General features: G+C 41.0%; 1 protein-coding gene across 2 annotated transcripts in view; it reads left to right on the top strand.

The window, feature by feature from the left end:
• Positions 1–16458, top strand: part of GRAMD2B (GRAM domain containing 2B) — a 68253-nt gene that overhangs the window by 15043 nt on the left and 36752 nt on the right. The window contains exon 1 of one of the 2 annotated variants that reach the window (XM_042451122.1): positions 3172–4666. The exons of the other annotated variant lie outside the window; for it this stretch is intronic. Coding sequence (XP_042307056.1) covers positions 4578–4666 — 89 coding nt within the window. The 5' untranslated portion in view covers positions 3172–4577. Of the gene's footprint in view, positions 1–3171; positions 4667–16458 lie in introns of those variants that run through there. 2 annotated transcript variants of the gene reach the window in all.

Genomic DNA, 16458 nt, shown 5'->3' with positions numbered 1-16458 from the left:
AGCAAATTCATTTTGCTCCCTAAGCAGTACTGTAATTCAAAAGCAACAGTATATTAGCTTTCTGTTCAGTGGTCCCCAAACTATGCTCTTTAAGGGATTTTGGACTTCAGCTCCCAGAATCCCAGAATATTGGCCAACATGGCTGAGGCTTCTGGGAGATGAAGTCCAAAATCTCTTAAAGGGCACAGTTTGGGGACCATTGGTTTAGAGTCTGGATGTTAGGGGTTTTTTTTAATGATTTTATGGTATTTTCATTGTTAGATTTAAGAAAATTTTTACTGCTGTATTGTAAAGCAGTAGTAGTGTCCTTGAATTAGACAATGATTTGCCAAATTTTAGAAATAATTAAGTGAACTAATTTTGGAAAAATTGGTAATCTCCATTTGAATAATTTTTTTAAAAAAATGAGAGCAGTAATGTTAGTTAAACTGGTAGAAAGGAATATGTACAGTGGAACCTCGCCATACGCGGGGGATCCGTTTCGGATCCCGCCGTGTATGGCGATTTCCGCCTATGCTCGAGCCCCATTGTAAATTGAATGGGACTCGCCGCCCCTTCCGCCTTGCGCGCACCGGCGGCTTTGAGCGCCTATGCTCAAAGCTGCCGATAAAAAGACCGCATATGCGGAGGATCCACTGTATTAGAGAGAGAAGTTACAAACATTTCTATTCTAGTTCGCACCAGTTCTTAGTTAACTCTATGAATATATGAACAAGTTCTTAATAAATTCACTTGATTGCTATCAGGTTTACTATGCCTATTGGCTGGAATCCTGTTAAAGAGTTACAAAGTATATCCAACATGAAATCTGGCCCAACCCCCCCAACCCGATCCCCACTTCTTGGGAAGCAGCCACTGTGATCAATGGGGATCCATTCCCCTGTTGCTCAGGAAGCTGCCTGTTCTACCCTCTCCAAGAGCAATCTCCATTGTGATGGGCAGAAGCAGGTCCTTTGTCACAATCCACCCTCACATAAGCAGGGGGCATCAGTCAGCTGTTTCTCAAGCAACAGAAAAACAGATCCTCCTTGATCGTATGGCTGCTTCCTGGTAAATTGGGATTGGGGCACTTTCACAGTTGCTACCTGTCCCCTAAACTAGGGGATATGTAGGGATCATGAATGATAACACTTACAAATATGTAATTCTAGATTATGAATTTGTAACTCCCCAAGAGTATTCCAGACATAGGAGACTGTGCAGACCACCCCTAAGGGGCAGCCTCCAGCTGCCTCCAGCTGTGCCAAATCAGGGCTATGACAACCATATGGCATGGCCCCAATCTGGCCTTCCCAGGGTGCAAAAAGGAGCCGCAAAAAGCAGCTCATTTTTGCGCCATGGAAAGGGTGCGATAGCCGCTGTGCCACGGCTTTAAGGCACTCCTTTAGTGCTGCATTGTGTGGATGCAGCACCAGAGGAGTGCCGTGATGCTGTACGTTGTGTGGACATCACGCCCTGATTCCGCCCTCAGGCCAGCCTTTATGGCCTGTGTGCACAGCCTCATAGTGTGCTAATAATTCTGGTTCTGATGTCTAGGGGCCAAAACAGACAGCCCAGAAAGAGTGGTGTGAGGCTGCTCTGATGGCAGCAACTGCACACACTCGGCCCTGATCCAGGCAGTCCTACACCAGGCCAGCAGAAGAAGTGGATCTTGTCCACTCCTTTTTGGCCAACTACTTCTGCAAAAACATGGGCATGGGACAGCTTCTGGACACATTCAGGGTGTGCATCAACTAAATGCTACACCCTGAACACAGCCAGAAGCTGCATCTTTGGCCTGTCTGTTTCGGGCCAAGGTTCCTGGCTCAGTTTCAAGTTTAAAATGATTCAACTGGTTTGACTGAATTAGTAACACAATTCAAAGCCGCCTCAGTCTTGTTGAGGAGGCGGGATAGGAGGTGACCTGCGAGGGAGTGAACAGGCAGGCCCAGCTCCATCAGGGCTAGCCTGAAGAAAGAGAGCCTTCCCTCCATGATAACTATCATCCTTCGGACTGCGAGGGAGTGAACAGGCAGGCCCAGCTCCATCAGGGCTAGCCTGAAAAAGAAGAAGCCTCCCTCCAATCCATCTGCCTTGGTCCAGGCCTCAGAGGGAGAGAATAACCACTGAATCTCATCCCCTTTCCCACCACCATTCCCTTCTCCTTTTGTGTTGTGTCTTTTAGATTGTAAGCCTGAGGGCAGGGAACCATCTAATTAAATATAATAATTGTAAGCTGCTCCGATAGCCTTTAGGGCTGAAGGGCGGGGTATAAATACCGTAAATAATTTATTATTATTATTATTATTATTATTATTATTATTATTATTATTATTATTATTATTAAATGGTAAAGTGGCAATCCTATGCTTACTTTGTAGGAAATAACTATTATTGTAGTTAGTGGTCTTACTTCTGAATAGACATGTATAGGATTATATACTGTACCTCCTAAATAAAAGCATGTATGGACATTTTTTCTCTCTCTAAGCAAACTCTCATAGTAAATGATGATCAAACCAGGGAGAACAGAATAAATCTCTTTGTAGTCTTTGTAGTTTGTATTCATATTCTCTTTCACAGTACCCAGTTGTAGCACTTTGATACTGCTTTAAGTGCCATCACTCCATCTTATTTCCTGCTAGTGGCTTAGGCAACTGAGGCTGCATCCACACTGGAGAAATAACCTAGTTTGGCACCGCTTTAACTGCCATGGCTTAGGGCTATGGAATTTGTTGTGGGACTCCGCTCTGCTCTGGGTACACAACAAACTCCAGCTCCCAGAATTCCAGAGCCTTGAGCCAGGGCAGTAAAAGTGGTCTCAAACTGGATTATTTCTGCAGTATGTTTTGAACCTTAGAAAGATCTTTACTAAATGCTTGTGGTGAAGGGGTTTTGTTCGCTTTGATAGGGAAGGAGTTTCCTGGTGTTGTGTAATTCAAACCAATGTTATGAAAATTATTGCAAAGTTTATTGCCCCATAGGAAAGCAGCATGATCAGATCTATAAATGCATAGGAGGGAAGGGAACCTTACACAAAAGTCCAACCTCATGGTTTCCTCAGAAAGAATCATAGAGCTTCCAATAGTTATTTTTGGTAAAACTCTTGCCACTTTAACTGGTTTAATCTGCAGACAGGAGTCAATGAATCTTTTCTGGTTGTGGCATAAATACCTTCACACACATACTCTTTTCAAGCATCTGTGAAAAAAACAGGAGTATGGCAAGTAAAAAAAATAACTTCTAAGAAAACTGGGCTTTAAGAGTATCATAATAATGCCTCAGGGCAACATCACATGAAATTATAATATAACTGCCATGCACATCAAACTGGTAGTAAACCTTAAAATGCTTTTTTTCTAGTCAACTGGAATATGGGTTCATGAATGTTTGTTTTAGAAAGATGGAAGGAATATTTTTTTTAAAAAAAATCAAAAGGTGGTTGACAAACATTTCAGGAGTGTCAAGAAATCCTGATGAAAAGAATCATGGAATGACAAGAATCTTTGCAGTTCAGAAAACAGTATCTATACTCATAAATATTTTGTGCAGAAAATGCTGCAATTGGGTGTTTGTTCTACACAACATTTGCACAGAAAACAGCATCTGGACAGAAGGTGTTGTTTTCTGTTCAAAAAAGTGCAAACTTTGCACAAAATAATTCCTTGCCTTCAAATAAGCAAGACGTTCTTGTAACAGGAAGAAAATAGTGAAAATTACTTGTTGATTCCTTTCAGAACTGTTTTAGCAAAGAATTACATCCCAAGTGTTTTGCCTGTTTGCTGGGAACCAAAGACCAACTCACATTAGTGTGCCTTCCCCTTGTCACCTTTCTCATTCCCACATAAAACATTGAGCAGACCTTTTGTTTTAAGCAACCAAGAAACAATACCTCAGGAGCCCAACATCCTGTCTGAATAATTTAAACTCTGTACCAAGCCAGTCCCTTGAAGTCATATAAGGAGTCAAGATCATGGTCGGTTGCTTTGGAACTCTCATCCTCCTCCTGCCACCCCCTCCCTCCATTTCTTATCTGGCTGATTTGTAGTTATGAACACTTCTTAAATTCAGCATGCCTAAATCCTACTACAATAGCTTTCTTGAAACTGGAGGGGAGCGGAAACCCTTGGACTTTCCAGGTTAAAACGACGACAACAACAACAACCAGTAATTGAAATTTGGATCTACTTTTCTGTGCTTGAGTAATCATTTCCTCTCTGATGCAAAGCTTGTTCAACAGGTTTTATTTTAGTGTGTGTGTATGTGTGTCCTTTCCTCCTAACTAGTTTGCGGGTTGAGAAGAGGGATGTGTCTTCTCTGGGTTTTTCCCCTCCCTTCTCACTTGCTTCATCCAACAGCACCACCAGTTCAAACTTGCTCAGGTTAGTTAGTGAGAAACCACAGCGAGAAGAAGAGGAGAGAGCAAGCTGTTTTCTATTTGGATTCTGAAGGTGCAAAGCAGTGTACTGTGTGAGGAGGCAGTGAAGGGGGGGACTGGAAAAGCTTGGAGTGAGTCTTGTTCAAACATTGCTAGGAATAGTGGGAGGGGGAAGAGTGGAGTTGGCAAGCTAGATAGACCAGAGTGTGCCTTGCTTCCGATGGTGCTAATGACTGATCTACAGCAGGATGAGGAAGAACTGAAGCCTGTCAGGGTGACCAGTAGAAAAGAAAAACCTGCCTTAATCCAGTAAGTACCTTGCTTAGCAGTACATGCTGTACTAGAGTGCTCTGCTCACCAGTTGTCAGATTGGAATGACAACATCACAGAAAAAGCTAAATTTATGACAAACTTCCTGGAAAGTTTTTCAGTGAGACTGCCACTTGACTAACATGAGAACTGAGTTCTTTCCTTGTAAAAACAATACAAACAAAACTCTTAGGGGTATGTCACGTGAATTAATAAATGGCTCAGGTTGTCACTGGGAGCTCTTTTTGCAATTACAGCCCCAGTTGACCTTTTGTGTAATTCAAAGGGTTGCAGATAAGGGTTAGAGAGAGAGAGAGTAGTTTTATAATCTGTGTATATAATAAAATGGGTAATAGTCCCTACTGAAAGGGTGCAATAATGTGGGTTAAGTGGTGCGATTGGTGGCATGATTGTAAAGCTGAATGGTGTAATTGTCTTCCCAGGTTTCTAAAGAGATAGTGAGTAATGCTTATATTATGCAAAGTTTGATTCAATCTCATTCTCATAGGTGTATACAAAAATCAGTAACTTGCACTCAATAGTTCTTAGCTGAATGTGTGAACTAGCTCCTTCAATAGTGCTGAATAAGAGGTGATGCCAGTTATTGAAGAAAAGCCGGCTGATACTTGATTTCTAATGTCTTTTTCACACTTGCAAGTTTTAAGTTAATGTTACAGTGGAGCAATGAAGAGGCACATATGCACTCTTTGTTAATCTATTGTCTAGAGTCAGTCAGTATGTTTATTGAATAGCCCGAGGGCCGTTTCAAAATACTCAAAACATGGTAATACAAGCAATGGCACACACACATATATATAATGTTAATATAGTGCACTAAGTACAATATACCACAATATAATATAGATACGTCGTAGAAAGATCTGTTTGGATATTGTATATGTATAGTCTACTATCAGTTTATATTTTAACCTGTTACTGTTACACTGATACACTGTTTGTGTGGTTTTGTTTTTATACTGGTCAAAGACCGAATAAATTTTATTACTATTACTATAGATACATATGACTAGCCTAAACTATTGTCTACAGGTAGCTGGACAGACACAGGCTTAGAATAGACATCATAGTAGATCTCACTGTGGCATTTGTTTTGTAGTCTGTGATAAAGCTACAATTGCTCCAGGTAATATGGCTATTTTTATGTTTTATGATGGATTAAACCATGGATATCATTATAGATTGGGCTGACGTTACATGGTACCTCAATGATTTATATACTACTTCCTCCCAGTCTGATTGAACACCAGCTCATCACAAATGACATTCCTGTGTGGATTGTGCAAACTAAATCTTGAGTATTTCTTGACATTTCCATTCAGTGGTTTTTATAGTGCTATTTGTAATGCAGTAATTGCTGAAGGACAGGTCTGCATGAAAGCCATGCTCTCTGCCCTGGTGGCTTTCTCCTCTAATTAGTGTATTTTGGGTTGCATTTAGTATTGAAGAGGAAAGCATCCTGCAGGGAAAATCATTGGATAATTCCGCCTTTTCTTGGCTAAGTTCCACCACTGAAAACAGTTTCTACTTCCATGCCCTGGTTTTGGACAGCTTAATCTTATGCCTGGGGAGAAGCATGAGACTATTGAAGGACATCCTGCTACAAGCTTGTACCTACTACACCCCATCCTATGAGAGAAAAGTAGAACAAGCCTATACAGTTCTGCTCCCATTTGTCACTGGACTAAAGAGATAATCATTTTGCTGTGGCTCAGGTCTGTTACAAAGTTCTACAAAATTCATAGCTCAAAAGACCATCCCCCACATATGCTAGTGAATCTGCAACATAGAGGCATCAATAGACTTTTCTTGGGTTGACTAATGTGTGTATCTGAGGGTTCCTCCTTTCAAGCAGAAGTCTCTACTGTTTTTACAGTATGGTCCAAGGGGGTATTTAAATACCATCTCTGATATTTCCTAACCTTTAGACAAATCATGTCCCCCATTCTATAAACATGGTAGCTAAGATCTTCTCAAAATATAATGGAACCAACCCATCATTTAGTTTCCCCATACTTCAAGCACTTAAATATGGGTAGTTCTGAATAGTCATCTGAAGTAAACAAAGCAATTGAGAACACAGAATCAGAAATGTTAGACAAATGAACAACTGAGGACACATGTGAGACATGAAAGCTGGATCAAATTTATAATTTTAGAAAAGCAAGGGGACATCACAAACAAAGGGACTAGTGTTTTAATAATCAGGAGGAATTGTGCAAATCTCCAGGCATTGTTGGACTACAGCTCCTAGCAACCCTAGCCCAAATATCCCAAGAATACTTTGAAATAAGAATGTTGCATCTGTCAGCAGGTATAGTGGTTGAGGTGAGAGTCATATTTGTCACATTATATCATTTTCTCTCTCCTTCAGCCAGCTCAGATATATGCCTGATTGGTAGTACTGACGGTAGTACTGACAAAAGAGCCAGAATTTTCATAGCCTGCTGGTCTGCCTGTCAGCTGCTTTTTCCCTCTTGCTCTTGTCATCTTTGCCTTCCTATCGAGATAAAATCTGTCACACAGAGAGCTTCCAATTCTCTGCAAAAGGCCCTAAAGAGTCTGAATGCCTAACATATTTGGCTTAGGTAACTCACCATGTAAAAGTCTGTCACTTGAAGGTCAATTTCACTCTGAGAATGTGAAGACTAAATAGTATATTGTAAATTTAGTCATTTGCCCTGCTGTTGTTGCATAATGTATGGCCAATCATGTTCAGTTGCCACCTCTGTGTCCAGTCCAGATGAGGTTATAGCTTGAAGTAGAGAGAGGGAGGCTTTTAAAGCATAAACTACAACAAATCATGCCTTTCACTATAGAGATCACTAGTTTAATTCCAAGTGTCATTTGAAATGGTGGGTACTTTCCCAGCAGGTTGCCCGGTGAAATATGTACATAGCTAAGCTTTTATATCATTTTTTAAACTATACACTCAAACAAACACATTTTTGATCATGCTATTATTGATTTGTATGGGGTTTGATCAGCTGGTGATGAACTGCAGTGACAGCTGGAGGCTTTGTGTGAATCCTCTCTGGGTTTTAGACTGAACTTTAAAGAGGATACCCAAGGGGTAGACTCTATCTCCAAATCAGATTTAGCAATTTAGCTGCTCCTTCAAGGTTATTTCTAAATCCTGAAGTGGATTCACCATCCCACTGACACAGGAACTACCAGCAGCCAGTAATTCTATCTTTGTTGACACTCTATGGCCCAGTACAGATTAGAAGAAAGGGGAGGCCAGAGGTCGTCCCTTTCTCCTTTGGATCATTGCCACGGCAGCCCCACGGCCGCGACAATGGTCTGCTGCAAAAAGGAGCTCCAAATTGGATCTCCGTCCCGCGATGCCACCAAAATGCCATTTGCAGCCTGGGGCATCGCGGTGATGTGTCTTGTGCACCACGCCAATTGGATGCATCGCACAAGACACATCATGGACATGTGCGCCGTATAGAAGGCACTGCCCATACATATTAGGGTTTGGGAGCGTACGGTTGCTGCATGTTCCCGAACCCTAAAATTGCTGCTGTCATGCCACTAAGCAACCGTTTGTACCGGGCCTAAGATTTCTTTAAAGAAACTGAGAAATATGTGGGCAAATGACATCTAGTAGGATACACTCCAGATAAAAATAATCAATATTAAGGATGAAAGTATACATGCACACACACACACACACACACACACACATTATTGTTGCTATTATTGACTGTCAGGTCAACTGAATGAGAGACTTCCAAGAGCCCCAGTCATCAACTGCGCTGCTTAGGGATTGCAAACTCAGGGGAATGGTTTCCTTGATTCAGTTACTCCAGCTGTAGTGCTGTCTCTTTTCCTACTGCCTTCCACCTTATAGAGCTTTATCATCTTTTCTAATGAGTTATGTAATCTCATCATATGTCTAACATATGACAGCCTCAATTCAATCAACTTTGCTTCTAGTGAGAGCTCAGGCCTGACTTGCTCTAAGACCCATTTTAGCAGTCTCTGGTATCTATAGAATTCTTCTGCAGCATCACTTTTCAAATGAGTTGATTCTCTATCTGTCAGCTTTCTTCACTATCCAGCTTTTACAACCATACATAGAAACTAGAAACTCAATGGCATGGATAATTCTGACTTTGTTATTTAATGTATCTTTACATGTGAAGATCTTATCCTACACCAGTCTGTGGATCATTGCTTTGTTTTTTTCACATTTGTTGACAAGTTTTTGTTTGAATTTGAATGGATTCCATCTCTATACCTTATATATGCATGTAGAAATCAAGGGCAGGTTTTGAGGCCAAAATTATAGATTTTGATATGATCCATGGATAAGTCAGGGGTAAAACATAGGGGCATGTCACAAAGAATGTAAAGAACAAAGCAAAGGAAAATAATGCCAAAGAACTTACAAAATTCCTTCAGGCATAACTATTTGTGCTCATCCAAAAGGCTAGATGGCTGAGGAGGGAACTATGGTAAATGGTGGCTATGTCATATGTAGGGGAGGTGACCAGGCATGCGCAAGGCTAAGAAAATATGCACATGTCAAAAAGGATATGATGACAAAGCAAAGAAAACTGTGACTATATTAGCAGTGATTACAGCCTTTAACTTTAATGTCATATTTTTGCCTGATTTTAACCTCCAAAAGCTGACAAATGCCTAATTTAAATCCTTCAAAGCCCAATTCTTCATCACTGGAATAAAATCACTGGAATCCCCTTCTCTAGCAGTGTGGCAAAAGGTGAGAACTTAGTCCATCCTGGGAGTATACAAAAGAAGCACTGGCCCTCTCTATTCACTCAGCACTTCTTTGAGGGCAAGCACCAAAGAGCTACAGCAGCTGCCATTTTTCCCACTTCAGAAAGGCATTCAAAAAGGCCAGAAGTGGTGCCACAGTGGAGTAATTGCTCACCCATTCTTGTAATCAGAAATACTTTGAGAGCATCCTTCTCTATATCAGTCTGCCTGTGGTATAGACTCATTAAGAGAGGATCATCAGCCGATACCATCAGACCACTTTGCATTGACTATAGCAAGCGCCTTTTCAGGGACCATCTATACCAGCCGCTTAATCCATGACCAGTCCAGAGCATTATACCCCAGACTGGCCACAGACTGATCACAATGGGGACCACACACACTGGGCCAAGCCTGGTGTGTCGGCATGTCATTGTGCATCAGCACCTTTGGCCGATCTCCCTCAGTGTCACTGCTGCCACTACCATCTGATTGACTAAGCAGCTACCTGTTAGAGTCTGGGCATTGCTGTTGCATCTGCTAAGGGCAGGACAGGATGCTCTGCCATCTGCTCAACAAGGAGAAGATCACTCAACCTCTTTCTTGTTGATCTCATGGGTGCCCCAGTCTACCCTCAGCAGAAGTGATGGTAATGGCTAGGCTCTTGCAGATGCTGCCATCAACTTGGCTGGCAAGATGCTGGCAGCATCTCCAAAGTGAATCATCCCTTTCCCTATGCTGCCCAGTGTAGCGTAAGGTTGCTGGTGCTTTGTTTGCTGCCTGGACAAGTGGATTACGCCAAATTGGGCCTGATTCATTTGTCTAAACAGCAAAGAGAACTGAAGGTACTCGAGTTTCATGCCAAATTAGACCTGATCCAGCTGTCCAGACAGCCAAGAAAACTGTGGGTTCTATTAAACCTAAAATAGCATTTATGCTGCAATTGTGGCTGTATGTCACCTGGTCAGATTACACAAGGAGTGGGTTAAGTCCAATGTATATCCTTAGTGAGAGTCAGCATGGTGTAGTGGTTTGAGCATTGACTCTGGAGACCAGAGTTCAAATCCCCAATCAGCCATGAAAACCCACTGGGTGACCTTGGGCAAGTCATAGTCTCACAACCTCAGAGGATGGCAAAGACAACGCCCCTCTGAAGAAACCTGCCAAGAAAAGCCTGTGATAGGTTCACTGTAGGGTTACCATAAGTCAGAAACAACTTGAAGGCAAAACTACACAACACACAACATATATGTAGTGTTGACAAGCTCTCAGTTGTGGCATCTCAGTTATAGATGCTTTAATAAAATTGAAATATTTATAATATGTAGGCATGGCCAAATGTTATTGGACTATACTTCCCATTAGCCCCAACCAGCACTACCAGTGGTGAGGGGTGATGGCAGTTTAAGTCTAGCAACATTTAGAGAACTATTCATTTTCCAAGCCTGATGTTAATGGCTGGGTTCCTATAGTTGTCAGTTTCTGCTTACCTATTTTTTTAGTCTAGACACATTAGGAGGTTATAGACCAAAGATTAAGATCATATTTTGTGTTGAGGGCCACATTCCCTCTTGGGATAATCATTGTTGACCATGAGACAACAAGAACTGGGCCACATGCCACAAATAGACTGGCTGAAGAAAGCAGTATGGGATCACTCCCTTCTCACTCTCACTCTCATTTTTTCTTTCCCTTTCTTCTCATGCACATTTTTCCTGATATTCTTTCCCTCTTCCCTTTTTTCCTATGCAAGATATGATCAGAAAATTTACAGATCTTACTTACAAAATCAGTCTGAACTGATTCACTGCTAAAAGTTAGGGGAGGAGAAGGGCACAGATAATAGGGTGGGGTGTTTTTTTTCATGCTCCATGTCTTTACCAACTGTAGGAGACTAGTCCATACTTTTTGTCCCTAGAGACAATTGACAAGATGACACCTCTCTCCTACCCATTTCCTCCTTACTCCAGGTAGTAAGCTCATGAGAGTTAAATCTTATTTCAAGAGTGCAGCAGTGCCATCACTAGGGTTGATGTCATCTAGTGTGGTAATTCATAGTGTCACCCGCCAATGACCTTCTCCCATGCCACACCATACAGAATACTCAATAATGTTTTTGTACTATTGTTACTCATAAATCGTAACTCCCATATATCACTGAATGTAATGGCAATGGTTGTGACATAAATGGTTGGCAAAATTAAAATTATATATTTCAATTACAATATCATATGCACAGCCTAAATGTATTTACATGTACTTTGTTTCATGTGGTTAAAGTGAAAATTTGGTAAGATGTGATGTTTTTAACTGGGGCCTCTTCTTTCTCTTCCCACCATCTCCAGGCCTGCCACTTGTGGCAGCTATCTGCTTTGCCGGATGATAGGGCAGTTTCATGACAATAAATGGCAATGTGTTTCTGATGCAGAGATGACATAACAGGATAGCTTCACTAGATAAATTTCTACAGATGATACTTCAGTTAATGAAGCAGCAGGGAGGAAATTGGTTCCTAGAACGCCCCTCCCCCCCCTGCAGATGCCAAAATCTGTGGATGCTCAAATCCCATTATATACAGTGGTGTAGTAAGATGGTAGGTTTTTTTAATATAAAAGGGCAAAATCAATGTTTGGTTTTCATATATATATATATATATATATATATATATATATTCAAACCATTGATGGTTGAATCCTTGGATGCCAAATTCATGGTTAAGGAGGGCTGGTTGTATCATCCCAGATACTAAAACCTTGGAGGTGTCATTCAATAATTCTAGAACATGTGCAAAACTCACAGATCATATTTTGATTTTAGTATAAAATCTGTTAATATTAGGTATTTGAACTGAGTTCTCTTTCTGATCTACACTGCCAAGGGTATTGATATGGTTTATAAATAAAAAGACACTCTCACTGTTTGTGTTATCGTGTGCATGGTGCAATTAGTGTGCATGGAACTCTATAAAGTAAGATAAGCAGAACAAAGAGAGAGATGGACAAAATAGTTCCTGGCCACTAAGTGAAAATAGGAGGGAGAGACAAGGGTAACCATCAACCAAAAAGGGAAGAAACAGGAGTAGCACAGGTAAAATTTCTCTTTTAAATATTGCCAAATATCACGTAAGTTTTACTTTGGTTTGTGCACAGTTTTAAGGACAACTGAAAGCATACTTTCTCTCCTACACTTTACCCAGCAACTGAAGCATTTGAAACAGAAAAGTTCTGCCAATTAGCTGCTATTATGAATTTTGCTAATTTGCTAATCAGTCTTCAGTTCTTGTCACGTGAGCAGAATTAATCAACTCTGCCAAATTATGCAAACTTTCCTGCAATTCCATTTAGAAAGTCAAACAATAGCAGGTGGAAACTCAGCACATGTGAAAAGTTACAATGACTGGGACATTTTAGCCTAGAAAAAAGTAAGTGAAGGCAAGAGACATAACGGGGATGAAATTCTGGCCCCATGCCTTGTCTCATCTGGAACAGCAATTACCTGGGGACATCATTTGTACCCCTGGAAGGGAAAAGAGAGAAACAATGCCATTAAAATTTTGGGTTGAGGCATGAGGGGAGAGAAAGAAGAAGAGTTATAATAAATCACTGCTTTATCACACTTCTACTACCCTTCAACATTTCTTGGTCTACTAACTTATCCTGGCCTCAGCTGGTCACCTTTTTGAGGCCAGGTAGGAATTTTGCTCCTCCCTTGGCCTTCACAATTCACCATGGTACTATGGGAAAATTGGCTTTGGGTGTTGCTTTAATTTTTTTAAAATATGGCTTGAATATAATGTAAGTAATTTGTATTTAAAGTTATTTATTTATTTAATATTTATTTAACATAATTCATATTTGATTACTGTATATACAGTGAGCCCGCACCATACGCGAGCTCATTATAGGCAGCTTTCAGTTTACGCTGTAGCCGCTTGAGAAAGGGGAGAATGTGTGCTCACAGCCGCATGGTGAGCACGCACCCCATTATATCCAATGGGGTTCGCATATGGCATGTGCGGCCACCGGACACGCGCACGGCCACGGAGCGAGCACGAACCCCATTGGATATAATGGGGCTCAAGCATATGTGCATGTTGCTTTACACGAGGGGGGGGGTCCGGAAAGGATCCCCCGCATAAAGCAAGGGCCCACAGTACTCATGTATAAATCTAGACATTTTTGTCAAAAAATTAACCAGAAAAAGCTGGCTCAACTTATCCACTATAAATAGTGCATTTTAACTCTTCTCCTTGGCAAAAGGTAAGAGCTTAGTTCATCCTGGGAGCACCCAAAAAAAGCACCAACCCCTTCTACTCTTTCCACCATGATGTTACTTCTAGCATTTTTTAATGCTTGGGTGGGAAAATGGCAGTGGTGGCACCTCTTTGGTGCTTCCTCTCAAAAGAGTGCCAAGAGGAATTGGGCTTAGAAGGATCTGAATAAGACATTTCTGTATGAAGACATTAAACTTCGTCTTTTACATCCTTTGTTGCATGGCCCTAAATTTTATCCTAGACTGATCCATGAGTCATATCAAAAACCATAATTTTGCCCCCCCAACTCTACCCTCAACTTATATATGAGATCGACTTATAGTCGAGTATATACAGTACCTAAATCTGATGATCAGAGCTGTTTGGTAGTGGAATATGCAGCCTCGGAGTGTAGTAGAGTCTCCTTCTTTGGAGGTTTTTAAACAGAGGCTGGATAGCCATCTGTCAGGGGTGCTTTGTGTATTTTTGCATGGCAGGGGATTGGTCTGGATGGTCCTTGAGGTCTCATTCAACTCTATGATTCTATGAAAGGGATTTCTCTGGAATTCCCTATTGGTCATGAGACTCAGGGATAGGAAAGAAAACAACTTTGGGGACTGAACCAGGTTGGCTTTCTCCTTTAGGGTTCACAGCTTGAGGGAAAAGGTCAACAGATCTAAGACTTTATTGCATTGTCTCTGATGCCCGACTTACTTCTTCCTAATTTGAGCCAAATTCGGAAGTTACACTGATTTTATCACATTGATTTTTCTCTCAAAATGGCTTCCTGTTGCCTCCAGTGTTGAATTTGGGCCCCGTAAGTCACTTCAGTGGCCAATTTTTCCAAATCAGAAGCTTAAGAATTGGGGGAAATGGCTGCCAAAGTGATTTAAAGGGCCTGAATTCAACAATGGAAGCATTGGGAAGCTGTTTTGAGGGGAAAGTCTGTCCGATAAAATCAGCATAACTTCCAAATTTGGCTCAAATTTGGATGAGGTAAGTCAGGCACCAGAGGTGGTATGATAAAGTCCTTAGGCTTCCTGGAAATAGACTGGTCAGGGACAAGCAAGACTGATCGGGTTGCCTCTGAGGTTAGGGGTGACTGGCTCTTACTTTGCTAAAGAGGAGAAAAGACTGTTGTTAATTGCCCTCAAGTCAACCCCGATTCTTGGTGACCCTGTGGATGAGACATCTCCAAGACCCATAGTTCTCCAATGCTCTGCTTAGGTACTGCAAACTCAGGCTCATGTCCTCCCTGATTGAGTCTATCCATCTGACAGGTGGTCTTCCTCCCTTTCTGCTACCTTCTACCTTTTCCAGAATTCTTCTTTTTTTTTAATGAGTCGTGCTTTCTAATGATGTCACCAAAGTACAACAGTTACTTGAACATATACTGCACTAAGCAGCTCTGCTTCAGATCAGAATTAAATAGTTAATAAAGTGACCCTTAGTTTATCCATACATTTTGTGTCTCACTCTTAATTTTCACTGGGTGGGCAAATAATGCATGATGTGACAAAAGCAAATAGGGAGACATTTTTCTTCTGATCATATCATACCAAAAGCAAGGATCATCCAGTGAAGCTTGTGGGAGAGCCACACAGAGGTAAATTATGGAGTTTGTTCCCATGAGATGTGAATCAACATTGGATAGTCACAATGGCTATATTTTAACCCAGTGCTGGAGGCAGTATGGCTCTGAATACCAAGGCCTAGACAAGTGCCGTTGAACTAACTCCCACTTTGTGGTCTTCCCATAGACATGTGGCTAGCCACTGTAAGAAGAGAATGCTGAAGGAGATAGGCCTTTAGTCTGATTCAGCACAACTCCTCATATCTTATTCAGTTTTTCTGGGCAATTATCTTTCCTCGTTGGGATTTCTTTAAACTGTATAGATCTCATTTATAAAACTGCTTATTAAAGTGACTTCATTAATATCTATAATGTTACAAATATACATGAATACTGTGTTTTACTTGGAGTGACAAGGTTTGCCTGCATCCATTCACATCTGTCTGCTGCTCATGCTAGAATATTAATTATTTCAGTAGAATGCCTTGGGAGGCCAGGTCACAGGAGCAGGTTGTTAGTGAGAAGATGACTGTGGATATCAGGACTTTATTTTGCTGCATTTTCAGAAGGTCAGAAGACACATATTGGATGGCTGAATAGATGGGCTCCTGTTGACCTTTTATTCAGACACAGTACTCACCTTTAATTAAAAGTGGGACTTCCTTGTGTTTCCAGGTATACTATAATTGGGACTTCCTTCTGTTTCCAGATATAATTGGCACTTTCTGAAAACTTATTAGGCAACTTGGGCAAGTCACACTCTTTAAGCCTCAAAAGATGGCAATGGCAATCCCCCTCTGAAGAAACATGCCAAGAAAACCCTATGATAGATTTACCTTAAAAAATGACTTGGAAGCACACAACAACAACGGGTTTATGCAGAACCCATTTATTTCATATGGAACTTGGCCTTTATTTCTAAAGCTCCCATTTTAATTCTCAAGTTTCCAGCCATCATGGCTCTGAAAGTTAAGCTCAAGAGCATTTTGATAGCCAGTCCTATGCACATAGTCTCTTTCATCCTTTCTTCTTACCATGCTGCAATTAAACTCAGATGTCTTTTGTTAATAATACTTCCCTCACTTCTTTCATCCAAACTTGGAAACCTTAGTTGCAAGCCAAGACTTTAAACCACTATAAGAAGCTGTCTTAATGTCCTGGTTTGTTCTGAATCTGGTAACCATAGTTTTTTCATTTAGATGAAATTTAAAAATTAAAGAT

The sequence above is a fragment of the Sceloporus undulatus genome, chromosome 2, assembly GCF_019175285.1.
Source record: "Sceloporus undulatus isolate JIND9_A2432 ecotype Alabama chromosome 2, SceUnd_v1.1, whole genome shotgun sequence".
NCBI classification, from domain to species: domain Eukaryota; kingdom Metazoa; phylum Chordata; class Lepidosauria; order Squamata; family Phrynosomatidae; genus Sceloporus; species Sceloporus undulatus.
This window is presented reverse-complemented; position numbering and strand designations above follow the sequence as displayed.